At 51.1% G+C, this 27,761-nt stretch overlaps 6 protein-coding genes across 6 annotated transcripts; 2 read left to right on the top strand and 4 right to left on the bottom strand.

The window, feature by feature from the left end:
• Nucleotides 1–3,385: 3,385 nt before the first annotated feature.
• PC9H_008430 (uncharacterized protein) lies at nucleotides 3,386–4,078 on the bottom strand (the record flags this gene model as incomplete). Its single annotated transcript, XM_036777941.1, has 2 exons — nucleotides 3,386–3,858; nucleotides 3,943–4,078. 2 exons carry the CDS (start codon nucleotides 4,076–4,078, stop codon nucleotides 3,386–3,388), a joined length of 609 nt encoding a protein of 202 aa, XP_036629369.1.
• Nucleotides 4,079–6,252: 2,174 nt separating this feature from the next.
• PC9H_008429 (uncharacterized protein) lies at nucleotides 6,253–7,794 on the top strand (the record flags this gene model as incomplete). Its single annotated transcript, XM_036777940.1, has 4 exons — nucleotides 6,253–6,376; nucleotides 6,430–6,543; nucleotides 6,598–7,133; nucleotides 7,183–7,794. 4 exons carry the CDS (start codon nucleotides 6,253–6,255, stop codon nucleotides 7,792–7,794), a joined length of 1,386 nt encoding a protein of 461 aa, XP_036629368.1.
• Nucleotides 7,795–8,065: 271 nt separating this feature from the next.
• On the bottom strand, nucleotides 8,066–11,664 carry PC9H_008428 (uncharacterized protein; the record flags this gene model as incomplete). The annotated part of the gene is made up of 14 exons (XM_036777939.1): nucleotides 8,066–8,236; nucleotides 8,292–8,339; nucleotides 8,393–8,734; nucleotides 8,794–8,961; nucleotides 9,014–9,437; nucleotides 9,496–9,809; nucleotides 9,860–9,949; nucleotides 10,006–10,161; nucleotides 10,221–10,447; nucleotides 10,497–10,920; nucleotides 10,980–11,122; nucleotides 11,179–11,361; nucleotides 11,435–11,520; nucleotides 11,576–11,664. 14 exons carry the CDS (start codon nucleotides 11,662–11,664, stop codon nucleotides 8,066–8,068), a joined length of 2,865 nt encoding a protein of 954 aa, XP_036629367.1.
• Nucleotides 11,665–12,407: 743 nt separating this feature from the next.
• PC9H_008427 (uncharacterized protein) lies at nucleotides 12,408–16,827 on the bottom strand (the record flags this gene model as incomplete). The annotated part of the gene is made up of 16 exons (XM_036777938.1): nucleotides 12,408–12,570; nucleotides 12,625–12,717; nucleotides 12,780–12,878; nucleotides 12,930–13,022; nucleotides 13,078–13,289; nucleotides 13,353–13,462; nucleotides 13,513–13,607; nucleotides 13,664–13,773; nucleotides 13,841–14,185; nucleotides 14,245–14,388; nucleotides 14,441–14,569; nucleotides 14,636–14,806; nucleotides 14,862–15,022; nucleotides 15,077–15,433; nucleotides 15,487–16,446; nucleotides 16,497–16,827. 16 exons carry the CDS (start codon nucleotides 16,825–16,827, stop codon nucleotides 12,408–12,410), a joined length of 3,573 nt encoding a protein of 1,190 aa, XP_036629366.1.
• A 223-nt stretch (nucleotides 16,828–17,050) lies between these two features.
• CDC5 (Cell cycle serine/threonine-protein kinase cdc5/MSD2) lies at nucleotides 17,051–20,102 on the top strand (the record flags this gene model as incomplete). Its single annotated transcript, XM_036777937.1, has 6 exons — nucleotides 17,051–17,356; nucleotides 17,410–17,514; nucleotides 17,569–18,065; nucleotides 18,118–19,347; nucleotides 19,397–19,655; nucleotides 19,710–20,102. The coding sequence occupies 6 exons, from the start codon at nucleotides 17,051–17,053 to the stop codon at nucleotides 20,100–20,102; spliced, it is 2,790 nt and encodes a 929-aa protein (XP_036629365.1).
• A 974-nt stretch (nucleotides 20,103–21,076) lies between these two features.
• On the bottom strand, nucleotides 21,077–24,382 carry PMA1 (plasma membrane H+-ATPase; the record flags this gene model as incomplete). The annotated part of the gene is made up of 7 exons (XM_036777936.1): nucleotides 21,077–21,400; nucleotides 21,457–21,784; nucleotides 21,834–23,417; nucleotides 23,477–23,889; nucleotides 23,946–24,131; nucleotides 24,187–24,209; nucleotides 24,268–24,382. 7 exons carry the CDS (start codon nucleotides 24,380–24,382, stop codon nucleotides 21,077–21,079), a joined length of 2,973 nt encoding a protein of 990 aa, XP_036629364.1.
• Nucleotides 24,383–27,761: the final 3,379 nt, after the last annotated feature.

The following is a 27,761-nucleotide window of genomic DNA, read 5'->3' as shown; positions in this document are numbered from 1 at the left end:
ACCTTGAGCCCGCTCTTCCTCATCCACTTCATGGATCCATCGGAATAAGCTTAACAGCGGTTCTTGTCTAATCCATGAGCGATCTGCGAGATCTAGCTCAGGATCCTCATTTGTGACAACAAAAAGAGGTTCAGAGGGCATTGGTCTACTATATTGAATGAGTTCTTTGCAACAGATGGAGTAGATCTCTCTTACAGGTGTTCAATGCCTTGAAAGTGGCGGTAGAAGTGAGAGTTCAACCAACTGCCAGTTTAGGTACGTGCTACTTCCTGGTTCTCACAGCACTGCCACCCTTCCTAGACGACGGTGAGTGGGACAGGCCTCTGAATTACCAAATTGCCAACTACTGTAATACCCCTTTGAGTGACACAGAATCCTCCTCAGATGATAACCGGCAGAATGAATCACATTATTATTCTCACTTTTCTAGCGCTGTTCACAAGCCACCTACCATCGAACACAGGTGCTCCAATGTGTGTGCGGCTGGGTGAGTGTCGCAGAACTCAACAGCTATGTGGGAAAGGGTAGGCTGACGATGGGTCTTGCACCCTGCCCCCATCCTCCCACTTTCATCATCACCTTACTTTTCCAACACTGAGCAAGAACTAGAGAAGCAACATTCAGCACGACCCACACGGAGGAGATAGCGTCCCCCAAGCACCTAGTTATGCGAGATACATTTCATCGGGAACACGTCTCGGACCTGTACATCACTTTATCAACCCGCGATGGTACAAGGCGTCAGTGGACCGAGCCTAAAGACGGTGCACCACTAGGTTACGGGCACCACCTCGCTTTCTTCTACCCCCGCAATGCCGAGGCTAATCTGCACAAAGACGGAACCGACGCAGAATTCTGCCCACCCGAGCTGTTCACGCGGAGGATGTGGGCTGGAGGGAAGATCACTTGGAACACGGAGAAGCCATTGCTCATTGGTCGGGCAGCCACGGCGACGTCCACAATAGGCTCCATCGAAAAGAAGGGATTTGAGAAGTATCGAGGCCGCGAGAGGAGCTGAGCGACGTCCTGCGTTGGGGAGGTAAGCGTGTCTTTGTGTGTACGTGTGGAGGGACTTACCTGCATTGCTCGTCGTTCCAGATAACCGTCGTTAGCAGCAACGGCGTTGATCGTGACAAGGGTGGAGCTAGAGGGAGAACGAGTTAGAGCGAACGATGAAGAGAGACGAAGTGGGGATTCAAAGAAGAAACCAGCGCTCGACACGGAGCGCGGCACAAAAGAATGCAGGGATGGGAAAACAAGGACGATCAATACATGGTACGCACCTTTGGTTGGTTGGTTGGACACGGTAACGACGTCCTCGTAGATGCAATCAATGCGTTCGAGTTGGCTCCATCAGGCCTGATAGGCACGCAGTTATTTGCGAGAATGATTATGCCAAGATGAACAATGTTAGTTCACGTTCGTTCGATTGAGGGGGACACCCAGAATGCAGTGATGGCATTCACAAGGAAGACGGGACAGGATGGCACAGCGAGCGAACACTGACGCGCGCACAGACAGCAAGACGGGGATGCCAGACGGCGGGGGGGGTGCGCGCAGGCGTTTATCATCGTGAATCCACTGTCGAAGAGGCTGGCGGCGCGGCACAGACAGGCGCTTATTTGATGCTCGCGAGATGACGATGTTCGAGAGGCGTGCTGGTGGTAATATTCAAAGCTCGAGGATCGAAAACGTCGGGCACGGGGGCGTGAGTTTGGGACTGGTTGAGTCGACCTGTAATTCGGAGCAGCTCGTACGATGCTCGACGAAAGGAAAGGAGGCTGGGAGACGTACCACAAGGGGTGATAGCAAGCTGCGGCGCTAGAGTTCGTCCGTTGGCTGCACGCCATCTCATCTCCCGGCGGCGGCCATTCGAGCGTAGGCAGGAGTTGTCTACAGTCTCGCCGGGAAGCAGCGTATAGGCGCGATGGGCTGCACGAGAGCTTTGTCGTGGAGGCGTCGAACATAATCAACGGCGTACGCAACCCTCCGTCCCTCTCTTGCACTCCCCTTCTTGTCATCGAATGCACGAGATGGCACCTAATAGTCGAGCTGAACGTCAAGCTGGACGTGGGGATGCAGACGAAGGTGTGTCTGCGCGTGCGCGTGGTGAATGTGACGGGATATGGATCCACGATGGCACAGCGCGCGAACACTGACGCACACGCAGACAGCAAGACGGGGATGCCAGACGTCGGGGCGCCGTTCGCGCTAACGCTTACCATTGTGAATCAATCCACTGTCGAAGAGGCCGGCGGCGCAGCACAGACACACGACAACGGGGCGTGATGGTGCAACTGAGAAATCTTGGTCGTGATGGTCGTGAGCGGCGAGATATGCATCGGCATGCCGCCACCGGGAGGCATACCTACCATCCCCATCCCACCACCCATGCCGCCATGCATACCTGGGTGCTGCTGCATCGGATTCACACCTGGCACTCCAGGATGAACGCCGACCTGGTCCATCCCTACAGCACCCATGCCCCCACCCATGCCCATGCCCATGCCCATGCCACGCATGGGCGACGGGTTGTAGAACTGGCCCGCCTGAACAGGGTTGAAGGGCCCAACACCGCCGGGAGGCGGGCCAGAAGCGCACTGCTGCTGCTGTGGTTGGCGCCCGCTGGAGACATCCCCACACCGACGCCGTACGGAGGGTACGCCTGTACGCCGGGGTGTCGCTGGTGTCGCTGGTGCTGAGGGGTACCCACGACGCCACCATCATGCGGCATCCCATGAGGATGCTGGGGCGCAAATTCTCGGCCTCCCGGGTCCCCTCGCATGGGTTGAGGCGTTCCGCGTCCGACGGGTTTATGTGATTCGTGGGGTTTGGGAGCCTCGTCTTCGGTGAGTTTCTTGACAGCTTCGAGAATTGGTGTCGGGTCATAGTAAAGGTCTGAGCCGTCGTCTACGAGGAATCTATGAAGAACCCGTTGATTTAAGGATATTCTGCCCAAGGTAAGCTGTATATGAACGAACGTACTGTTGTGTACCGATATCCCACTGAGGCCCTCTTTGCGCTCGAGCTGTTATAAGCATTGAGTTCCATTCCGATGCGCTTTCCTTCGGCCATCTCATTTCAGAATACCACAAACCAGTCCAGAGAGAAGAGACATACGACAGCCTGTGCGAGAGCCACTGAATCATCGCGCGATGAGTTTCGCTACATGATCTCGAACTCCGTGCTCCCAGTCATCCCAGCAGACGGCGAGCAGCGTGCTATGCCGCCCCTTCCCGCCGCCCCTCTCAGCCGGGACGACGATCCCCTGCTTCTCCTCCTGCAGACAAAAACTCCATCGCATCGCCGCCGCCTCGACCTTCATCCCCATTCTCTCCGTTCTCTCCGCACTCCGCACTGATGCTGCGTTGCTCGTATTCGCCGTCTACTGCATGCGCCTCCAGCCCAGCCCGCCTTGCGCAGGCACCTCCAGGATATACCGCATCGCCGCCTCGATAGCGTGCGTCGACACATGCGTGCGCTGGTACTCAGGCAATACGATTACCGGCCCCAGCTCCAAAGATCTCCTCATAGTCGACAACCCGAGGTACCCAATCACGCCGGCGATGCAATCCTTTTCCTCCGCCCCCTGCTCGAGCTTGAGCTTGTCGATGATGGTGAGAAGAGGGTAGTCCGGGCTCGCTTGGAAGGGCCCCACGACATTCACCAGGAAATCATCGAGCTTGGTGAAATGGAAGGGGATGAAGCGCATCGTCTCGGGGGTTTTGGTCGCGGCGGCGTAGAAGGGGACGGCATGGACGGAGGGGATGAAAGGGACGAGCTTGATTTTGGGGGTTTGCAGAATGTCGAGGTTGAGGGGGTATGCAAAGTTGATATCGTACGGTTCGTCTGTGGGTTCTGTGCCCACCGTTGGATGGTATTATCCTTGGGTTCGCGATGGTAGAAGTAGACCTCGCCCAATGTGGTGCAAGCAACGGCGACTGTATGGAAGCCCAGTGCTTGATGGGCGGAGATAGAGTCGCATTTTCATGGACTTGAGTTCTCGGCGAAACGGGAGGTAGGCCATCGATAGACGGCATTTGACTTGACGGGTAAATTTAGGCAGGGAGGCGGACATGGAGCGAGACGACGCGTAGACGGATTGAGGAAGGAGGGAAGCAAGGGAGGCGGGCGAGGGAAGCAGAGGGATGAAGGGAGATTGAGGTAGAGAGGGAGGGACGCGGGTTGGCGCAGTATATCCGTTGGGGGAGAATGCATCTCGAGTCTGGAGCGACTAGAGGCGAGTGGACGACTACCTAGCATCTTGTCACCTGTTTGACTAGGCGTCGTGCACGTCGCCTGCGATGGATCCCCTCGATGCTTCCCGTTCGCCTTTTTGTTTCGCCTCGTTTCCCATCTCGTCTTCTCTCGTCTCGAAGCCTGCACGAGATGGCACTTGATAGACGAGCTGAACGTCGAGCTGAACGGGGGATGCAGATTAATCGAGTGGAGATGAACGTGTGTCTGTGCGTGTGCGGCGTGAATGTGATCCAGCGTAGATTGAAGGTAGAACAAGCAAGGAAGCTCGTAAAACTAGAACGATAACAACGGGGACTGCGGCGGGAATGGGAACGGTAAGCGGAAGGCACGAGGGAAGACCGAGTGGTAAGGTGGGAAAAACGCGAAGACAGAGACAGTGGAATGGAATGCGAAGACGATGATGAAGATGGGAGACGGAGATAGGAGATGCAATCCAAGTGCGCAACGCGAAACGAGTAAACGGCGGAACAATGCACGCAAACGAAAATCAAAGCGCTAGAAAGAGAACGGGGCCTGGACAGCGCGTTATGTGTGATCAGGTAATGTAAGGTTCAAGATTGAAGGGAGGAGAAAGGCGTCGTCAACACGAGGGCGGGAGGGGGGACACAATCGTAAGTGAGGACGCAATCGTCAAACAAGGCCATAATGAAAACGGAGAGCGCAAGAGGAGGGGGAGGCAAACGAAAACGAAATAGAAAGCGAACGATGGCGGGGAAATATAGCAAGAATAGGCAGCAGGAAGCGAAAAGAAAGATACAAGCAGGGATGCGTACCAAAGAGCAAGGAGCGCCGCATGTGTCGTCCACGACGTTGACGAAACTAGGAAGGGAAGTAAGCTATCTCTTCGCATTCCATTCAAATAAACAGCCACTTACCAGTTTTCTTGGGCAGTTGATCATTGATTCCAGGCATTGGCTCAAGTCGTAATTCACGTTGATACGCAAACGACGATCTCGGTGATCTAGAACCGATGTGAATATGTTAGTGTTACATTTCTGTGTCCACTGTACAATGAAACAACATGAGGGAAACTTGTACCATGGGGGAGATAGCAGCCAGCGTCAAAGGTGAAGGTCATTGACAATGAGGGAGAGAAGAGCGCTACTCGGCATCAGAACTCGAAGACCCTGCCGGAATCAGAAGCGGAATCAAAATTCCTTTCAGTAAGGACTTAGGCTTGGGGTGTCCCTGGTTTGCCAGCTCATCGCTGGGCTCATTCTTCACTACGCGACGCGTCTTTGCTTTCAACAAAATCAGGTGATCGTTTGCTATATAACTAAAGCCCCAAAACTGATGACACCACTCACTCCGTGGTGAGTACCCCGGTCGCTCGGCCTCTACAGTCTGAGCTCCCGTCGTAACTGGGGGAAAACTTGGATAAATTATTCTTTCCCTTTCGTACCTTCACACCTCCACTCTCCCCATTGCCAAAGTCCCTCGCTCCCCTTGTTTCTCCCTTTGAATCCTCATACTCTCGCAACACGTTTGACAAATCTGAGATCTTACATGGACTCGAAGTCATGACCCAGCATACTTCACTCACACAATCCAAGGAACTTGAATCTAGGTTCCACCAAACTCAAGCCGGCCAACTCAAGTCTACGGTACTCTGGATGACTGTAACGAAAGCCTTGATCTTCTCATCTGCATGTTGCGTAAGTGATTGGCCCACCTATAGTGTCATTGGTCCTTGTCTCACCTTAGGCACAGATTGCAGCTTGAGCCAAGTCCCCTTCTTCCTCTCACTTCGGGATTTCCACTGGCTTCGTAACTTGTTTGCGTGATCGACAAGGAGGCTGTGCTGCTACCTTTGAATCTGCACTGGTACAGTCTTCGTCTGCCCGACACCTATTATCAGCCCCTTGATATCCTCCCTTCGGCATGACATCCAATGATAGGGAAAGTAGATTGCTTAATAGGACTCAGCGAAGAGAAGACATTGCTGCCGGAGTCATACAACCACGCCGCCAGCGTCGCCAGCGTCGACCTCAGATGCTCACTATCGAAGAGAACAACACCACTGTGGGGTCTACGGTAACAGATGACATTCTTGCCACAGACTTGCCTACCATGCAGTCCTCCGTCCTCAGCTTAGTTGAATCCCCCCTGTCTTCTGGTACGTCTCAACCCTTCACGGTCAACAAGGGCTTCTGGCTCAAACACGTCCAGTTCCCCCTAGCCCAAGCCCTGAAGCCAATGATACCACTGCCAATGTTGTAGATGTGGGCGCCATCACTCCAGAGATCAATGAAGGTCTTGCGGAACTTCTTGAAACCATCATGGGTATGCCAGAAAAATGATTCCGGAATACGTTAATACTTATGCATTTGTATATAGCGCATCTTGAGTCTAACCCTTCCACTGAGGAAGCACCACCACTTTCAATTCCTACTGAGCCTGAGCCTTGCATGGATGAAGGCCCCAGCCAGTCGTTGGTCCCTATCTCAACTCATCCCTTCGCCAATGTAACAGTCTATTTGACGGTCATGTTACCTCCGAATCGGCTCGACAACTTTTTCTGTCCCAACCTCTTGTCATCTGTCACTGACAACATCCCACTGGATCTGGTACTCCAGGCGGTGCGACATCAGCATCCCGGCATCTTTCAGGAACTTCAAGGCAATGTTCCCGACATCAATCTACACCTCGCCACGTCCCACATACCTATTCCTCTGGTTGGAGATGACACCTTGAGACTTCGACAAGGTGTTCAGCCATTAGGCCGTTTGGCTGAGGCATTCTCCTCCTCCTATCCTCTTCGCTTTGCGGCCATGGATGCACCAGAAACGTCCATGCTTTATACCACCAATTTCTGTGTCATGGACCCAGAATCAAAACTGGTGGTTCTGCATATTTACTTTCGGACGGTATATGTAAGTGCTTATATGCTATTTCAGTTATACCCTCTGAGGCGTCCACTAGATGCCTTCCCTCTCAGATCAACTTCAGCGAAACTGGCTGGCTGGGCCGTCTATCATCCCTGTGACAACGGAACCTTTTGAGGATGCAAGCCATGCAATCACTGAACGTCTCAATTCCTTGTACCCATCGGGGAAGGCTAGCCTCCTACAACTCAACGCCAAAGTCTTTGGCACAGCATACACAAAAATACGTACAGTGCGGATCATTGACACCATCATGGATCAGCTCAACATGTCTCTGTCTTCCCGACATGAAGGTCACCTGGCTGATGGCACGCCAGTCTCTGAAGAACTTCTTTATGAGTGGGCTGGTTTGCAATCCGGGACTTACCAGAACAGTCGAACGTTCGCCAAGAAAGCATATTGCTTGTGGAAGACGTTAGAAGCTCGTACCGTCACTCTTTCTCTCGCTACGGAGCAAATAAGCCATTTGGCTATTCTGAAACGTCTATTCGCATCGCAGGAGATATCTGCAAGGTGGAAGCGGGAGTCTGGGATAGACAATGTAACGAAACAAACGGCTGGCTTAAAAAAGTCTGCTGTTGAAAAGATGATAGACGCTTGGACTCGTACTGAGGCTCTGGATGAGTACGGTACAATCTCATGGGAGTAAGAGTCAGCGGTTGAAAATCTAAATATTCTGTTTTTACTTCTGTTGGCCTGTAAGTAAATCTTGAAGTACGCTTCACATGTAAATATAAGAACCGTTGTAAACAAATAGATTGTCCAAGGAACAGATAATACGTGTCGGAGAACTGGTCCTTACAGATCTGCCCACGTCACAGGCTTTATATATGTATATATATGAGAAGTCCAAGGGACATGAGAAACGTTCGGAAGGGTGGCCCTTACACCGTCCAAACCAACTGCTTTGCATCCCACTCCTATACCATCTCAAAGGTGTCTGGACCAATGAGCTGCAAATGGAGCCATGCATCAAACGCTGTTGCCTGCCTTGGGTTGGAAGGTAAGGCATCTAGAAGGATTTTGCGAAAGGAGGAGTCGACGATAACATCTGCTGAATGGAAGCAAGCATGAATGCTCATAAGAGGTGGCTAAAACGTGAAAATGTCAGTCATTCTCAGAAGAGGAAAGTAGAAGATACCGCACCATTTTGACCTCCAATGTGTCCAGAAAAGGCTTATAGGAAATGTTAAACTGGAAAGAACGGATGAGCCCATAAACGAACATGACACAAGTCTGAGGCTCACTGTCAAGCTCCAATTATCTGCTGTTGGGATCTTGTTTGAACCGGTGAGCGTGGCTAGCAAAAGATGACTGCGCAAAAGTAGATCATGTTTTTTGGCTGCAACGTCGGTCACATCAAGGAAAGGTTGTGTCCAGTCATGCTCAACATGACCAACACCCAAGAGGTAACGTCGGAGGTGTTCTATGAACCTCTTTCCAATATTGCGCTGATCAGAGGTAGCTGCTGTATGGGAGTCTATGCATGTTTGGCGTCCAAGTTCAAGGTGTTCAGAGAGCATGTCAGGTGAGATGAGACGTCGGTTATACAAATAGGCCAAAAGGCCCTTGGAGGACCAAATAAAAGTCTGGCGTTCACGTCAAAGTCAGTAGCTGGCAGGAAATATGACTATTAATCGACACTTACATCGAGGACAGACACGTCTCTAGAAATCTTGAGATTGAAGCCATGGCAGAAAGCGAGGTAGTCAGGATGATGGCTGATATCTTTCGAGCCAAAGAGAAGATAGCTAAGCATGCTACGCTCAATGCCATCAAGCTCAGAGTCACCCATGTTGTCTGTTAGACAGTTGGTCTGAGTGCTGATGATGAGCGCAAAACCAGACTTGAGTGGCAATGACACGTACCGGTATCTCACATGCTGCCAAAAGGCCATGGAGCTCAGTAGTCTGCCCATGCAAAGGCTGGCTCGAACGGCGATCCCACGACGTCCAAGGACGCAAAGTCTTGACAAGATCTTCATCAATTTCTTGGAGAAAGGGAAGGTCGATCGTGAAGGCCATGTGTCCGTCAATCACAAGATAAAGCAATAAGGGATGTATGGGAAATGGAGCGGCAGGAATGTTCAACATATGGATAAGACAAAGGAATCCATGGGTGGCGAACGTTGTGCGCCTTGTTTGGATACTATCGGTCGAAGGGAAAAGAAGCATTGATTGGTACAATGAGCTGTGTCCGACACCTTGCTGCCAGTACGCAACATCTGATGAAGCAATCTCAATGGCACGAGACAATACTGCACGCTCGGGACCAGAACCGATACCTTCGCCACTGATGATATAATGTCCGGTGAATGAAATGACATGAATACATGGGCAAGAAAACGTACACGCAGAAAGAACGACGATGGTTTAGAAAGGCAGACAATGACACCAGCTCACACTGCACTCCTGGACAATTTTGAGCAAGTATGTCGTCCCACTGTGAATCTAAAAGTGGAGGATGCCGGAAATGCCACGTCACAAGAAACACCAACACCTTGGCACATGCATCCACATCAGGTCCTGAAATGCGCACTTCTTGTCCACTAGGTCTTGGTGGCAAAACATCGCGCACACGCTCAATCCATCCTTCAACAAACAACCCATCAACACGGTTAAACGGGACGGGCGCAGGGAGGCGGCTCGCTATGCTGGCTAAGCTCTAGGAGTCTAGTTAGTCAACATTTGAGGTGCTTAATGATAACGGCTTACTTGAGGATACGGGACAGGCACTGCTCCTGCAGAATTTGAGAGGGTCCCTATCCGTGGACGCCTTGCAGGTCGGCATATTGCCTCAACAAGCTGCATTAATGCAAAATGAATACATCTGATACTGGTGACGAACTTGAGATGCTAACCTCTAGAGATGGAGACCTTGAATGAACTAGTAATGGCCGTGTCGATGAGGTACCCGCATTAGGTGAGGCTGTGACAACTGACGTTGAAGAAGGAATAGTGAAGTGATCGGGGGTAGTAGTACGGTGTATGGGGAACAGCTCTGAGGGTGAAGGCGGCTATAACGTTAGATGTACATGAGCATGAGTGGTAGATTGAGTGAAAAATAGTAACCGACCACAGAGTCTGAGTCTGAGTGATAAAGATCAACATTGAGACTCGATGTAGAGGCAATAGCATTTTCAAGGGGGATCTCTCCTCTAGGGCAACCTTGAAGGCAAACAGGCTCGTGGTCGTCATCCCGGAAAGGGGGCAAAAACGCCATGACCGTTTTGTAAAAACAGCGATGCAGAACTGGGTCATGGGCACCCGGTAGAGGACCCCAAAGGTGGTCGAAGTTGGGTCCTGTAAAGAAGGTAAAGCTGGGAAACAATACATGATAACCAGCACTTACCTATGAAAGCAAACACCCGTGGCGAAGTGTGGTTTGCAACATTTTTGCCGAAAGGAGCACGGCGTAAAGTGTCTGCGGTGAAAGTGTCTGCTGTTAGAATCTTTGCACCGAAGTTGCGTGTATGATTGGCTGCTCGGCGTAGAGGTACATAAAAGGTCCAGTTGAAGTTGGCGACTGAAGCGGAAGATGAGTTGGGGTTGGCGCTAGACCTAGGTTTCAACGCAAATTGGTTCGTGACACAGAAATCTTCAATTTGTTTGTTGACTGCTGCATGGACAAGTCCATTTGGCGGTACCTCTACCGTCAGAACTAGGTTATGCTCCCTAAGTTTCTCCTGCAGTGTAGCAATTTGATGGTCGTTAAGATTCAGTGTGGGAGGTGGCTCTAGTTTCGTTTCGTCAGACCACATGGGCGCTTGTGGGAGCTGTGGTGCACAACCAGGTCAGGTAATGCAGCTTCTAAAGGCAAAGATGAAAAACTTACTGCGACAGGCAATAGACCAAGATCAATGGAGAATTTTGCAGGATCGTTAGGCTGGGAGGAGGGCTGGGACGTCACTGCAGGTGCACTGCCTGAAGCTGGACCGGTTGGATAGCCGTGTCTGGGGCGTCGACGAGTGCCGACCGCTTGCCGAGAGGATTAGTGATTAATCCTGTTATGTGAGAGCAGGCTCTGTACTCACCGTGCCGTTGGTATGCATTGACCCTTCGATCATTGGTACTTCCTGCACCAGCCGCCCGGATACCGCTATAGGCAGCAATAGGGGCCGGCATTGGCGTGTTCCGTGGTGCGACTGGATGTGCTGCTTCCACAGGGCTGGTAAGGGATGTGACAGTGGGCAGGTGAGGAGGTAATGGGGGAGGCCCTAACACGCCTGTAGCTTGAGTACTAACGCAGAAAGGTGTCAAAGAAGGGATTGTATATAGAACTTAGCCTACGTAGGACGTGGTGGAGTATCTGCATGCTCGTGCTGTTGCCACTGCTGACCACAAAGACAACTGGCCCCCATGCTCCATGGCCCAATCTTGAGTGACTTTGGTGGTCAGATCATGGGTATAAACAACAGAGAAGGTGCGCACCGGATGGAATCCACCACAGGTGGTGTCTGGAACTCCTCCACGAAAGAGTGGTGCATTTGGGTCATCTGGCGATGGACGACGCGCGGCATGCTCAATGTAAAGACATCCACATATACAAGTAGAAGATACTGATAATGCGTCCTAATCAAGGTATTAGTGTGGTCAAGCATTAACGCCAGGAGAATGACTTGCATATACAGGAAATCCATTAGGTCCCCGCATGCAGTAGGCGAGACATGCTCTGCAACGGACGCAGGCTTCACGTCGAGGCAAGGCAGAGGTCATGATGGTGGGGGCACATAGTAATAATGTGACAACAGCCTTTTAAGTTTTCCTATAGGGAAATGATGAATCACCGTGAATCTACGTTTCAAATAACAAATACATGTGCTCAATGTTCATGACAGATGCTTAAACATATTGGGGATCTTTGCTAAAACATATGTGATCATGAGGATTAACGTTGTTTCACAATGACGCTAAAGTTTGTGTATATTCCATGGCAGAGATCTACTATGCTCAAGCAAAATGACAATAATGATGGTTCACGGTGGATTATGGTGATTCCCAATTAACTTGGATGAGATGCCGTGATTGTGAGTGATCGACAGTGATATTGTGGGAACAACATACGTTTTGATTTTTGTCCAATAAGGACCTTCATATTTGATACCGCAGAAGGAATGGATGAATGAGAAATAGTGAGCACCCAGAATCTTGCTACCTCAACGCACAACGGGAGCTATAAACATACGACTAATGGGACAGTACAATACAACTATAGGAATACACAGGCTGCTTTACATAGGTTATATAGGTAGTAGATTAAGACTTAATCATCACCACTGGGGAATACAAGGTCATTAACTTCATCTTCATCCGCGGAGCTGTTGTCCATGATAGAGTCATGCCCAGGAACGCTGCCGCCGAGAATGTCGTCAACAATGACATCCATTTCTTCGGCTTCCTCCTTGACCTGAGGTACGGACGAACGACTAGTAGAATGAAGATTAATATCGGACAAAGGACCAATGCCGAGAAGTACATACCTTGATTGAGAGCGTCGTCGTGGAACGGGTGTCGCGTCTTCATCGCTATCTGAGCTAATTACTACCACTTGGGGAGCTTTGGGGTGCAAAGCGCTAATGGGGCAGCTCGTAGTGAGCAACGAAAGACGTGCAACGACGAAAAAGGATTCACTTACGCGGCACGCTTAGGCCTCGCCGGTCGCGGGGGAGGAGTCACTGCTCGCCTCAAATCCTCCTCATCGGATTCAATATCTGACTGAGAGAATCTCGGTTTCCTGTCGTTGAATTGTGAGTATGGACGGATAGCGCAGCACGGAGGTACGCACTTGGCTTTGCCTTGGCCAGATCTTGAACTTCTCGACGTCGCACCAGATACCATCTCACCATCCGTGCTGACGCTGACAACACTTCCAGATCGTCTTCACGCAATATCACATCAATACTAGCGCAGACGCAAAGCGGGACACGACTCACCGCTTCTTGCCCTTTGGTGGTTTCAAATCGGCATCTTCTTCGTCGCCACTCAACGGGATAAGGTCATCCAAGAAATCGAACAAGTCCTTGAGTTCCCCGTATTGTCGGTATTCGGCTTCGCTGAAGCCTTCGAGTTGTTCGTACTTCTTACAGAACGCTGTTTCGAACTTGGCCGCTGCATTCTTCGCTGAGACATCGTTGACCGGACGACGCTACAGGTGATCGGATCACAGAATCAGAATTTCGACCGGCGTGACGCATTTCATTTCACAAACCTTGATCAAACTGTGGATCAAGAGCCTCAAACCGCGAAGCTTGCTTTGATCTGCCTCCTCCGGTAAGTACAATTTAGGCAGCGCCTGGCACATAGCTTTCTTGCTTTCCCCTAAGCCGAATATTAAGACGACTCAATCGCTTCACCAATAGGAAACGTACTGGACAGCTCTGTCTTGCCGTCGAGAATAACCTTGATGATGTCTGCCGCAAGGTCGAGGTGGACGTCCTCGTCGATGTCTTTACCAGCGACCTCGCTACGATGCTCAGTCAAGTCTCCACGAATTGCTGCACTTGGGCGAATTGGACGTACAGGACTTTCAATGGATCTGTCATATCAACGAACATCGAAACAATCTGCGCCGCCGGCACAGGCTCTTCCTCGGCAGCATGTTCCCTGTTTTCCATGGTTGGAATGAACACCTATGGAAATACAGTGCTACCATCAGTACGGATAGCATAGCGTGAGCAAATAGTGGGGCCAACGCACCTTTCGCATGTTATGCTGGTTTTCAGATTTCGAATAGCTGTACATGGGGAAGAGTACGTCAAACATTGCCGAAGATCTTGGTTGTCGACGGTGTCGGACGAGAAGTAGCAGTTGAAAAGTTGACAAAGGACCTAACGAAAACCAGTTAACCGAAGTTCGTGCCCCGAAACATTTGAGGCGAACATTTTTATCCGTTATCATGCCCGCAAGAATGAGCTTCGCTAGGCCCTTCGCAATCACTGCCTGCAGTTTCTTGGCCTCGGCTTCTCCGTCCTCGTGATCCCTTCCCTGTCCTCGTCCAAAGTCATTTCCAAGACCTTGCAGCATCAGTTCCGCGAGTTCCTCCTACGCCGAGAGACTCAGAGTTTGGCCCTTTAAGCACTAGATTACGATGATATACATACCCGGTTTGCGTCAGTTGCTAGGAGCTCCCTCTCATTGACCATGACAATATCGAAGATGATCTCAGCTAGGCGAATTTTCAAGGAAATAGGAGTCGGTTCCAAGAACCGGGCCTTGAAGAATGGGTACGAATCCCCGGCGAGGCGCTATATCGAGCCGTCAACGGCAGAGCTCAGGCCATGGTCGAAATTAACATACCGGAGAGATCAGGCAGCACAATCCCAACGACGTTAGTCCCTGCAAACGGAAGATCATGTCGGTCCGCCGAACGGACGGAATAATGAGTCCTTTGAGGACACCGTCCAGTGTCGAATGGTTTTCCAGTGTCTAAAGAATATAAGAAGGGTATCACTGTGAGGGATCGCGGAGGGTGTGAAGAGAATTAGAGCGCACCCCATTGACACGTTCGAGCATACCTGTGCACAAGTGTAGGCATCGGAGGTCAATCTCATCCGCCTCTTCTTGCGTCTTGGCAATTAAGTCCTGCTTATTGGAGAATACCGCGGTTCGCTGGGGTTTGACGGTGGCTGGAGTCGCGTCGAAATCACTGGAGGTATCTTCAGGCTGCATCGAGTACTGATAGATGAATTGGGTCTGTTAAAACGGGTCTGGCACTTACAGGAGGCTCGTCGACTTCATGGTCCGGCGCATAACGCAAGTCATTGATGGTTTCACTGACCATGCGAATGAGATCGCTCTCTCCATTGGAGAGTTGACGTAGAAGGTCCAAGCAAGGCTCCAGCAGCGTTACTGGTAAAGTTCTTTCCTGCATCAAGTCACCTTTACAACGTGTATTAGTTGTTACCCCCCGGGCAAGGGCGAAGAACCACTCACGAACGAGTGCAAACATCTTCCTCCTTCCCAACTCATCCGCATAGTCTAAATCCAGTGCCAACTTCAGCATCTCCGTCATGACGAACTCTTTATCTGTAAGGTCATCCTCCATCTTCGCACGTTCCTCGTCAGTCAATCCCGCATCGACGTCGAAAACAGCCTCATCAGAATTCGATGCTCTGAGAGAGGCGAGGATATCTTGCAGGGCGTGGTAGGTTGTGGAAATGTGAAATGCCATTGCGGTGACAACGGGAAGCATATTGTCTCGCCGACCGAGATCATTCTTCTTGAGGCAGAAATCAGAGAAAACGCGAGCAAGGAAAGCGGATTCGGAGGTGGCATTTGCCCAGTACTCGTCTACGAAATCTTCGCGTGAGTCCTGATGATGGAGGAACAGCGTAATTCGTCACCTTCAGTGAAGTTGAGCTCGTTGATGATCTCGGGGCGTGTCTCGAATATGCTCAGAAGGGCGTCTCTAGGCACTTCGCTTTCTCCGCCTAGGTCAAACAAACCAATTACGTTAAGGACACCCTCCTGCAGCTTTGACTTCTTCACTTCCTTGTCAAGAGGGACATCTCCACTTTCAGTTTTTGCGGGTAATTCCATCTGCTGGCTCTCGTCTTGCTTGATCTCAACAGGGCCCTGAGGAGTAACAGCATCCACCCACGAACTGAGAAGCTTCGCGGCAACAGATCGTACGCCAACTTCCCTGTCTCCTAAGCCATTTTGCACGATCAACTCCCTCTCGGAGATTTTCATTGCTTTGGGGTGCGTGGGACCCATGACCTCCTCCTCCTCTCCTTCCTCTGTTTGAACTCGTTGAGTTATATTTGTCGCAAGAACGTTCGCGAAGACCATTTTCCTAACCGTCGGGTCTACATCCCTCATCCGATCCAATATGACTGGAAGGGTCTTCTCCGTTACTGGGGTATTGAGAAGGGCAGCCCGCCGTACTTCAGCGGAGGCATCGCCGGAGATAGCTTGAAGTATCATGTCAGAACCAGATAGCTCCCCGTCTGGAATCTCATCCGGGTCCTCGGAGTCGACCAGACGCGAGAGAGCGATGATGGCTTGCATGCGTACTGAAGACTCTCTGTCGTTGACGCGGGCCCGTAGGGCTGTGTGTAGCTTCTGGTAGTCATCAACACTAGATGGCGCTGAGCAGCGGGTGACGTAGGCAGTGAGTGCGACATACTCGAGTTCTCCTAGATGAGCTACCATCTCGGTGATGATTTGAAGGACGCGATATCGGACCGTCTTGTCTTTCGCCTCGAATCCTTCGAGGAGATGCCCCAACAGACTGGCGGTGAAACGAGATGCCGTTGTATCATCGTCCGCATCCTCGTCATCCTCCATCTTCAGCTCAGATGCTGAATGAATAGCTTAAAAACGATACAAACGCAGTATAAATCTCTCACACCTTTCTCATTTGCGTGTTTCACGTATCCCCCCACGAACTTCGCAATGTTATCTGCCTGCTTCACCCCTTTCTTCAAAGCAAGACTCTTTACGACCAAGTTAAAGAAGGCGTCCTCGAATTGGTTTTCGCCCACATATTTCACAATGTACCTCTTTCCCTTCTTCACGCGTTCGACGTGTTTTGCGGCCTCTTGGTGAACTTTATATAGGTGCGTATAGTTCTTCTGGTGATTGCCGGTCGTGTCTTGTACTTCACTGAAGATATGTTTGACGTGGGGAAGGAACTTGTCAGCCAAAGGCGCGTCGTCACCGTTGACCGTTCGCGCGGGCATCTTAACGAGCCCGAGGAGATGGGAGTGAAGGAGAAATCTTCAACAGGGTTCCTCAACGCGTGCGCTAAGCGCTTGAGCCGCTCGCGATCACATGATGATGGTGGTTCAGTGCTCACGTGACGAACACGAGGAAACAACGCGCCGCCACTCGAACCAAATCCGGACCATTTCGAACCAAACATCCTTAACATTTACCACCACGGCGTCAGGCTGACCAGAGGAAATGTCCGTATACCCACAACCATTTAACCCAAGAATCAACATGAACCCGATCCCGACGCACACGACTTCAAGACGACCGCCGTTCACCAACGCCCACAACCAGCACAATGTACCGAACGCCGCCTTGAGCGTAAAGGCGCTCCCGAAGGCTCCGCGGTCTCCCCCACCCAAACTCGCCGAAAAGAAACCTCCATCATCGCCACCGTTGTCGAGGCAGACGACCAAGGCAATCCCACCTTCACCTCCCAGAATCATCAAGGATGCACACGGCCTCCTCCAGTTCCAAAAAGTTGGATTACTCGGAGAGGTGCGTCCGCCATCTTACTTGTCTAAAGTACAAGCAGACTGACACCAGTACAGGGCGGTTTCGCCAGAGTTTACGAAGTAAAAGACGTGCACGGCAATAGGCTCGCATGTAAGGTTTTGTCGAAAAGCTCCCTCCAATCCAAGAAAGCCAAAACGAAGGTGAGCTCTACACAGAACGTGCTTTGCGCTGAATGCTGAGGGTACATGCGGTAGCTCTGGGCGGAAATCAAGATACACAGATCCCTGGCGCATCCTAATATCGTCCAATTTCAAGAATGTTTCGACGACGACGAGAACGTTTATATGGCACTCGAACTATGCTCGTCTGGGTCTCTCATGGATCTTCTCCGACGGAGGCGCCGTCTAACCGAACCCGAAGCTCGGTATTTCAAAATACAAATAATCGGGGCATGCCACTATATGCATACGCACCAAGTTATACACCGCGACCTCAAACTCGGAAACATATTGCTAGACTCCGACATGAATATCCGAGTAGCCGACTTCGGTCTCGCTGCTCTCATTGAGAATCCGGGCGAACGCAAGAAGACCATTTGCGGCACGCCGAACTACATCGCTCCGGAAGTGTTGTTTGATACCGCGAATGGCCATAGCTTCGAAGTAGATACATGGTCAGTTGGAGTTATGTTGTATACACTTTTGATAGGCCGCCCACCGTTCCAAACGAAAGATGTCAAGAGTATCTACAAGTAAGCCGTCGATCTCTATCTGTATGTTGAAAATGAACTTACACTCTCGAAGGCGGATTCGTGATAATGAATACGACTTCCCCGCCGAGCGACCCATCTCCTCTCATGCGCGAACCCTCATCCAGGCTATCCTTACCCCCGACCCGAACGACCGCCCCAGTCTCCATGAAATTCTCGACCATCCCTTCTTCATCCAAGGTCTCGTACCAGGCTACATCCCCGTTACAGCTCAAGATGGCGTACCCGACTTTCGCCATGTCACCCGCGCAGCCAGCGAGCAAAACTTCATCCGCCTTAAACGTGAATGCATGCTTGACGAGGACCAGCAGACTTCCATCAAATTGCCATCCAAGGTTATCGACAACCCCGCGGTCGAGCGCATTCCCAACCACGTCGGCGTCTCTGTGCCGACATCGAGCTTGGGTAAAAGTATCACGTCCAGTCTCGCGCAGCAAGAGAAAGAGTTCCAGAAAGCCGTGCAACCTGGCTCACCAATTGCCGACCTCCTCACCTCAGCACGGCAGCCGTTGCTCATGGCCAATAACGCCACACACCATCGTGGGGAACCATTAATGAGGAAGCTGCAGGCCGCCGCCAAGGAGTCGCCGTTAGCGAAGAGCGCAAGGGCCCAGAGTGTTCAAGGTGGTAGTCGAACACGGGAGCTTGACCCTATGGATCACCGGGAAGAAGACACGAGGAAGAAGCTAGTGGAGAGCCAGAAGGCGAGGATCGTTGCTCAAATGGTACCTGTCAGGGAGAGTGACGAAGAGGAGGAAGAGGAAGAGCCTACACCACTCCCTCGTCCCATCGCTAGTGCCTCATCAAAAGGCTGGGAATCTAGAGACAGACGGGACCAAGAGAACATTCCTCCGACAGCTGTTGCGCCTCTGCGAAGCAATAAGGGTAAAGAGCCCGTGCGTTCGAAGACTTCGAAGGACGTGACGATGGTCCCTCCCGCCGCGCTTAAGCAATCGACAACTCAGCATCCCGCTCCGAGCGTCTTGCCACCCCAACAGTCCTCGTCCAAGCAGTTGAACTCTAAGTTAACCGGCTTCGATGCTGCCCTGCAAGTCTTATCGCTAGCGTTCGATGCTAAGTCGCATGGGAAGGTTTTCAAGGATCCTAGGGAAGACCCGACCGTTCCCCTGCGCGACGAGAAGGTGTTCATCGTGAGCTGGGTGGATTATTGCAATAAGTACGGGATGGGGTATGCGTTGACGGATGGTAGCATGGGAGTCTACTTCAACGACAGTACAAGTATGATCCTCAGTGCTGACAAGAGGTTCGTGACAACGGTTTCACTCGGGGCGTGTGTACTCACCTGTTCGTAGACATTTCGACTATATCTCCGCGCGCCATGGAGGTTCAGTATACGTTCGAAAGTCGCACACTGTCGATGAGTACCCAGAGGAGTTGAAGTCCAAGGTATACTTGCTGAAGCATTTTGAACGCTACATCATGGAGCGCCTGTACTCTGAAAACGATTACACATGGCAAGCAACCGAGAGGACGAAAGGGATGGATTGGGTTCAGAAGTACCTCCGGATGAAGCACGTTATCGTCTTCAAGATGAGCCACGACGTTCTTCAAGTATGTTTCCCCGTTTCCTCTGTCGCCTGCGTGACCTAACGTCTCCTGCTTTAGTTTAACTTCTATGATCACTCCAAACTGATATTGTCGTCGCATGGCCTTGTCGTCACCCACATCGACAAGAACTACAACATCACCCGGTGGACGTTGAGCGACATCATGGCGACGTCTCTTCATATTCAAGCACGCGGCCGCACTGGTGTCGACGGGGGATCGGGGTCAACAATCACTGTTGAGGGCATGGATGCGGACCAGATCAAGTTCAACCAGAAGCTAGTGGAGAAGTTGAAGTATTGCAAAGAGGTCCTGCTGAGTATAAGGAATGCAAGCGCAAACGGAGGGACCTCGGCAGCGGGATCCGTTGCAGGGAGTGCGACCTCTGGACATGGTGCCCCGGCGGAGACCATGGGAATGAGTACGAGGACGTCGAAGGCGTCGCTGCGATGAAAGAAGCGTTTTCTCTAGTCTGCCCAGTCGCGACGTTAGGTCAAAACAGGCGGTTCGGGTACGATGCGCTAGGCATCTTCAGTATCCGTACTTATACTTTCCTCTCTCTTCCTCGAGCATTTACGTCCATGAATTCCTGCCATCATTAGTGACACTGCAAAGCAAGACATTTCAGTACACCCATTTCCATCTACTCTCATGACTTATAGCGTAATGCATGTACATATTTATCACTTCACTACTATCGCAACAAGTATATGTATGGAATTCATCGTCGCTGCCCTGGCCTATGGGATATGAAACCTTTTCGACGGTACATATACTAGCGTCCTTTTATTTTAAATCTCCTGACACGACGCTCTGACGACAATTGAAGCTTTCGCGGCTGCAGCGCCACTGGATCATCCTAGTAATTAGCCCCATGAGCTGAACAACTGAACTCGACTAGCACCGTCTAAGAACCTAGCACCCACTTAACACACACAGAACCTTGGAATTCAATTTCTATGTATTCGTCATTTTGAGGTATTAGAGAGTAGTACTATGGCATGCACATCGTAGCTATATAGGTGGTGGACGGCGTCGTGGTGTCGTTCGTGCAAGAATAGACAAGAACTAGTAAAGGTGTCGTGGAGAATCCAAGTGAAGATAATAATGAAGTAAAAATGGCGTATATAAACATGAGAAGGGCTCGTGGATAGAGGGATGTATGTGGGCAGGGGATAGGGGAAGGGAGGAATACGAATGAGCAACATCACATACCCAATTTACACCAAAGACGCAAACAAGCCCTAAGCAGTAAGAGACCGGAAGACCATCCATCGAAGTGTGAGAGATGTACGGCGTGGAAAGGGGCAGGGGGACACCACAGGACGACAGGTCTTGAGGTAAGATACAAGAATAGGAAACGAGATGTGCAAAGACGTGTAGAAGGGTATTGATTATGTTCATCTATGGGGTACAGGGGAATTGGTTTATGCAGTGCGACTGGGGTTGCGTGCCAGCGTCTGGCCAACGCGTTGAGCTTGTATGCTGCTGAATCGTTGCAGCTCTTCGGGCTTCATGGTAATCTTTCCACCAAAGCCAACCTTGCGAGACACCCGCTTGATGAAAGAGACACGATTCGAGTACAAAGACTCGTGGATCGAGGCGGCGCGGGATTGGGTACGGTGGACTTCGAGGCCGGTCTGCTTGACCATCTCGGCCTGCTTGCGCTCGTGACGTTGGCGGAGATACTTGATCACGGTGGCTTTCATGGCAAACTTGATCCAATCGAGAGGAATGAACCAAACGATGTTCTAGAGGCAGCGTGATCAGCCAAAGTGTATTGATGTACGATAAGAATGATGCTTACCCAAACCCAGACAATACCTATCCATCCACCAGAGATAGCACGGATGCTGGTGAAGCCCCAGTTGGCGTAGGCAGCAATGATGGAAGAGACGAGTTGGGCAATGCAGAATGCACCGAAAAGAGCTGCGGAAGGACGCTCCATGAAGAAGAATCCGTGGGAACGAGTAACGAAGATCAAAGCCTGCGAGATAATAGCGACTTGGAGGTAAACAACCATGTGCAATTGTCTGTCGTTGGGATCCGGGCGAGTTCCGGGAGCATTGTCGAGAGCAACACCGAACTTGTCCTGGAAGAAGGTTGTCTCCATGATGACAATGACGAGGATGACACTGGCAAATAATCAGAATCACTTCATTAACGCTAAAAGAAATAACTCACGTCGAAAGAGTCAAGTAGAGACCGTAGGCAACAGCGTAGGCGAAGATTTCAGCAAGATCCCAACTGTCTGGTGTCATCGAAGGGAGCACGCGATCGACAGACAGAGTCATGATGGTACCATCGTTGAGCAGAGCAATGATAAGAACCATGAATGGAGGGAACTCGAACTTGTAGGCGAAGACGAGGATGGCGAAGCAGACGACGATACGGATGGTGACAGCGCAAGCGTAGATAGAGTAGTTACGCATACGTTGGAAGATGACTCGGGACCCGCGAATGGCGTGAACGATGGTTGAGAGACCGGGCTCGGTAAGGACGATATCAGCAGCACCACGAGCGGCATCAGTAGCACCTTCGACGGCAATACCGACGTTGGCGCGGGACAGAGCAGGAGCATCGTTGGCACCGTCACCAGTCATAGCGCAAAGGTGACCGAGGGCTTGCAGACGTTTGACGATTTCGTACTTGTGTTCGGGGAAGACACCCGCGAAACCATCGGCATCCATGATCATCTCGTCGAGGTTGGCGTGTTTGCTGCCGGGAGCGGGTCCGTCCTTGAGCACCTTAGCGGGGTACATGTGGTCACCCATACCAAGGCGGCGACCGGTTTCCTTTGCGATAGCGAGCTGATCACCAGTAACCATCTTGACCTTGACACCGAGGGAAAGAGCATCGTCGATGGTCTGCTTAGTGTCGTCACGGGGAGGGTCGAAGATAGCGAGGAGACCAATCAGTTCGAATCCGTTACCCTCAGCCTCAAAGTCATCTCCCTCAACTTCCTCGAACGCCACAGCGAGTGCACGAAGACCGCGGGTGGCGAACTCTTCGACGTCGGCTTCGAGGCGGTTCTCGATTTCTTCGGTCTTGTTACGTGTGCAAAGTTCGATGATGATACCAGTCATACCCTTGGTGACACGCTTTAGCTTGCCAGTCGACTCTTCGCGGTAGGTAATTTCAGTACGCTTGTCGACGGGGTTGAATGGCTTGAAATCGAGAAGCTTGATGCCGGCGCGAGCACGGGAAGTGTCACCAATAGCCTGGACAACGGATGCATCAATAGCATCCTGGTTCTCAGTTCGGGAAGCGTAGGCAGCAAGGAGGATAACATCCTCAGCAGAGAAAGGACCGTAGGTGCGGATAGTATTCCTGTCGATGGTAAGCTTGTTGGTGGTAAGTGTACCAGTTTTGTCGGAGCAAAGGATGGTGACACCAGCCAATTCTTCAATGGCGGTGATACGGGTGACGATAGCCTTGTGCTTGGCGAGTTGTTGAGCACCAACAGCGAGGGTGACAGACAAGACGGTGGGCATAGCAATGGGGATACCACCAATCAAGAGCACAAGCAAGTTGTCGAGACCGCGACGGTATGTGAAGCGGAAGCCGGCATAGAGGACGAGGATTTCAGCGACAACGAAGATACCGATAGCGACCAAGCAGAAAGACCCAATTTGGGCGAGAATCTTCTGCAAGTGACCAGTTGTGTCATCGTCTTGGCCGACTAATGATGCAGCACGTCCGAAGAAGGTGTTTGCTCCAGTAGAGATAACGACACCTTCAGCTTCACCCTGTTTACAGGTGGAACCACTAAAAATAGGGCATTTGAGCATGGACCCTCAACTCCACAGGAACAATTTGATACTCACGAGAAACATTGATCCCCCGTTTTCTTGGATTGCGGGAGAGACTCTCCGGTGAGAGCGGCCTGATCGATAGAGACATTGATGGCCTCAGTGAGACGACAGTCGGCGGGAACGATATCACCAATTTTGAATGAGACCATGTCACCAGGGACAAGGTCCGACGATTCGATTTCCTTCCACGTACCAGCGCGCTTGACCTTGGCCTTTGGAGCCAACGACTCCATGAGGGCCTTAACAGCGTTACCAGCGTTGCGTTCCTCGTAGAAGCCGATACCGGAGTTGATCAACAAAAGTAGGACGATTCCGACGAAATCCGGCCAATCAGGTGCACGACCTTCTCCATTGGATAGAGCGATGGCGACCAAAGCAGCAGCTTCCATGACCCAGGACAGAGGATTCCACATGAACGACAAGAACTGTCGGGGGGAGTTTATTCGTTTACGCCGCTTCGGAGAAATCAAAGAATACGAACCTGGAGGAAAGCGTTCTGTTCTTCCGACTCCAGTTTGTTGGGACCGAAAAGCTCAAGACGGCGTTTAGCCTCGTCTTCCGATAAACCATTTTCGTCACACTGCAATAGCGTGAACACGTCCTCAATGAGAATCGTCTCTAGGTCGACTTTCTCCTTATCGTACAAGTCCTCGGCCTTGAGTTCGATCTATATGGAATAATTGAGCGACCGCCTCTGTATTAAACAGAGTAGTGATACGTACAGTGGACATGTCGACATTTGCGTCTATCGACACGCTGGCGTCAGTAATCCCGCTCTAAGCACTTATCTGGCCAGCACTTACGAGTCGCTTTTGCCTCTTCGTGGCCAAAATCCTTGTACTCCCTCTTCTTCTTTTCCGGTGCCTCCGTGGGGCTAACGGGCGACTCGCCCTGCTCCTTTTCGATGTTTCCGGACATTGCGAGCGACAGCTGAGAGGATTGAGTAGTGTGGGGGGATCCGAGGGATTAAACCCTGTACGCGCTAGGATGGGAGGCTAGGGCGGGTACGAAGGTGCGGGCAACGATGAGGAGGATGAGGGCGGTGGTGGTTCAGAAGGAAGGAAGGCGTTGAGGCTGCCGGTATGTTGGCTTTTATTTCAGACGATACCTGGACGATCAAAGTACAAACAGGGTCAAATACGATGCAGATGGTTGGGACGGTTCGGCGACGCTCGGCTGGGAAATGTAAGTCGCTTATCTTGTGCCAGATTGTAAGTTAGCAATTCCGAGGGTCAAATCGTCCGATCCCGCTTCGTGCGTTCCATTTCTACGCTCTATCCCCGTAAAATAATTAAATAAAATTAATCCATCCTTCAGAAGCACGTCTGTGTACTGACTTCTGAATTAGCACCAGCTTGGTCGCATACGAAATGCCATGCCAAGCCACTAATATCATCCTATGCTTTGCTCCTTGGCTTTCTTGGTAACCTATAGCCGTTTCTGCCCAAAAATGACACCTCCAATCCTCCAAATCGTCTCCATGCCATTTCGTGCAGTATAAGGAATGCACAATAATTCGCGTGCTGTTGACCGGCCAATCTTCGTTACCACCGAAATCAATCTAAACGTTCTTTCGTATTTGATGTGCCTTGTTGATGGCAAGCGAGCGTATCGCGCTTCAGCAGAAGTTTCTGTAGAACCATCCGAGTAGCCGCGCTACCTTTGCCACCGACTGACCGACAGCGACCTCCGACGTGCACGCAGACGAGCATTGGCTGATCTACTCAATTTTTATCCTCATCGGCGGCCTTCAGAAGCTTTCACGCCCAGGAAATCATGCGTGTCCACGTCCATGAGAAGTACTTGAACTTGCATCAAACAATGGTTTCACCAAAATCACTCCACAGCGCCTTCTGCCAGAGGCTCTGATCCCAATTTAAACATAGCCCCAGCTTGAGACACAGTGCCATAGAAACCGATCTCACCGTCCTAACACACCAGTCGTACGACCTCTTCTCCATCCTCCATTCTCAGAACGAAAATCGGTTGGCTGAACATATAACTCGATCAAACTCAATCCCCCCACGACCATTCAGAGCACCGCTTTCACCACGTATCCAATGGAAATAGCTGTTTTATGCGTGGAAACGCTACTATAGCTGCCACGAATCCGATGAGCTCATTCCGCCACTAGTCTAAACAGCCCTTGGGCCTCCTAAGCCTCGTCCGACCGCCGTGCCCAACGCAGAAGAACACAGGCTGCTGCTGACCGCTGCATGCGACGCCGTCGAATCGCACCATCATGCTCTTTGACATATCGAACTCCCTTGCACAAGGCTCACCCGATCACCCGCTCGCCACGTGCGAGGAGATACCTTCCGATCACTTTTCCACTTACCCGTTCTTACCGTTCCACTCAGCGGTTCATTCACAATCGCGGTACGTACTAGGTACTAGGGCTGCCGATACACATTGACTACTGTGCTGATCAGAACGCTCACAAGCGTATGCATGAATTTCAGAAGTGAAACCTAGATACCGTGCTAATATATAGCCTAATCCTTCATTTCGTTGCGTTATCGGACCGACCTGACGCCTCCCCCTTTCCTCATTCAAGTTGACAGAGGGTCTCAGGTCCAGGGGGACTACTCAGACATTGACAATCATGAAAATGTACCGGCGGCAACGGTACAATTTCATGTTCCAGTCATGGTGTTCCATATATTTCGCGCAATACGTACAAAGATGAGGCCGCTGTAAAAGTAAAACTTCACTTCAACGGCTGCCGTTTGTTTGTTGTGCTTACAGCCGTCGAAAGTCACCGTTTACCGGAGAATAACGCGATATCGATAGCGGAATAAGTCTGGGCCAAACCCCGATATCGACCAATCCACTGCGGGTGGCTATAACGGAACGTCGGCCACGCACGGAACAGTCTCAACTTCGTGCCAGCTGCCACCATCTGCCGCTTCGAGAATTCTCCGGCTGCGCCCTTTCTCAGAAACTTCCGAATACCACCATATGAGATCCTCAGAAGTGGATTCATAGCGGATAATCGATGCCATGGCTCATGACCATCGTGCCGAGCACGCTTTAGGCAGTTTACTTATATCATGGGGGCGATTACGTGCCCTCCACTGTGGACGCCTCCGGAAAGCGCAATCCTTGTTTTTCGGGCAGCCTGATCAAGACAGCTGTTCGAAGTGCGAAACCGTGTTCGCTTCAAGAGCTCCAAGCCCACTTACCGGCGGACTCGTGTGCATTGTATTCAGTCAAGCTGTTTCGCGGTAGCAGATGAAATCAGGTTGTGGATCACATCGTACTCATACATCAGATCAATGACATACTTGACCCCTTGTTTACCCATCATGATTGGACCATTGCGCCCACGTCTATCATCATTAGCTCACGGGCGGCAGCATTGAATTCCCAACCCTCAAATCTATCTATGTTAGCCAATTAGCGACCGGATATATATAGCGGAACGGATAGCATCATGCCCACACGGCCTCCAAATGGCCCCAGAGGAGCCACCAACCTTGCGCTGAAGAACTCTAAGGAGACGCCGCTTCCGTGCAGGTGAACATGGGCACGAGTCTAAACGATATGTAGATACCAATACAGTGGAAGGGCTTAACCTGCTGGCCAAGCACCGTAGATCACTTACAAGTTGACGCTGCGTGGCCAGAGAAGTCCAGGCATATGCAGCATAAACGCGAGGCTGTCAAGTCCACCCGCACAGGGGGGTAGTCTATAAAGTAGTCATGCTTTGACGAGCATCGGGTAGCGGCACGTACTTAGCAGACGTGTATAATACACCCACCTGAATAGCCGGTTTCGTTATCTAGAAGTCCACAGACTTAACATCGCCACTCAAGCGACGAAGTTCTGTCAAGTCATTCGCCTATATATCGGACGTACCGAGGCATAGATATCCAAACGAACATTTCAGCAGAGATAACAACGAAGCATGATTCTGTCAAAGCGTCAAGGTCGCTCCTCATTGTAGGTATCACCGTAACAAGTAGGAGCTTACTCAACACTTTCCCCAAACTCTTGCACAAAAGACTCCAACATATCCCCAGTCCCATGCGTCAACCCCAATCAGTTCTGAGAATATCACACTGCGGTTCAAGGTTGTGGCAGTTACTCCACCAGTCTAAAGTCACATTAAATTCTAGATACATGGGGAGTAAGCATCCAGGGATAAGGACATAGCAAGCCCGGGGGATAATATATACACCTATCATTCCAATACCCCCAAAAGCCTGCAGCAAGGTTGAAGCAGGACGTGTTGCACGACCGTATACGCCGACTTCGAGCGCGCCGCAGGTGATTCCTTGCAATGAACGCATCG

This window comes from Pleurotus ostreatus (assembly GCF_014466165.1).
Source record: "Pleurotus ostreatus strain PC9 chromosome Unknown scaffold_6, whole genome shotgun sequence".
NCBI classification, from domain to species: Eukaryota; Fungi; Basidiomycota; class Agaricomycetes; order Agaricales; family Pleurotaceae; genus Pleurotus; species Pleurotus ostreatus.
The sequence above is the reverse complement of the archived record's forward strand: the minus strand, read 5'-3'. Positions and strand labels throughout refer to the sequence as shown.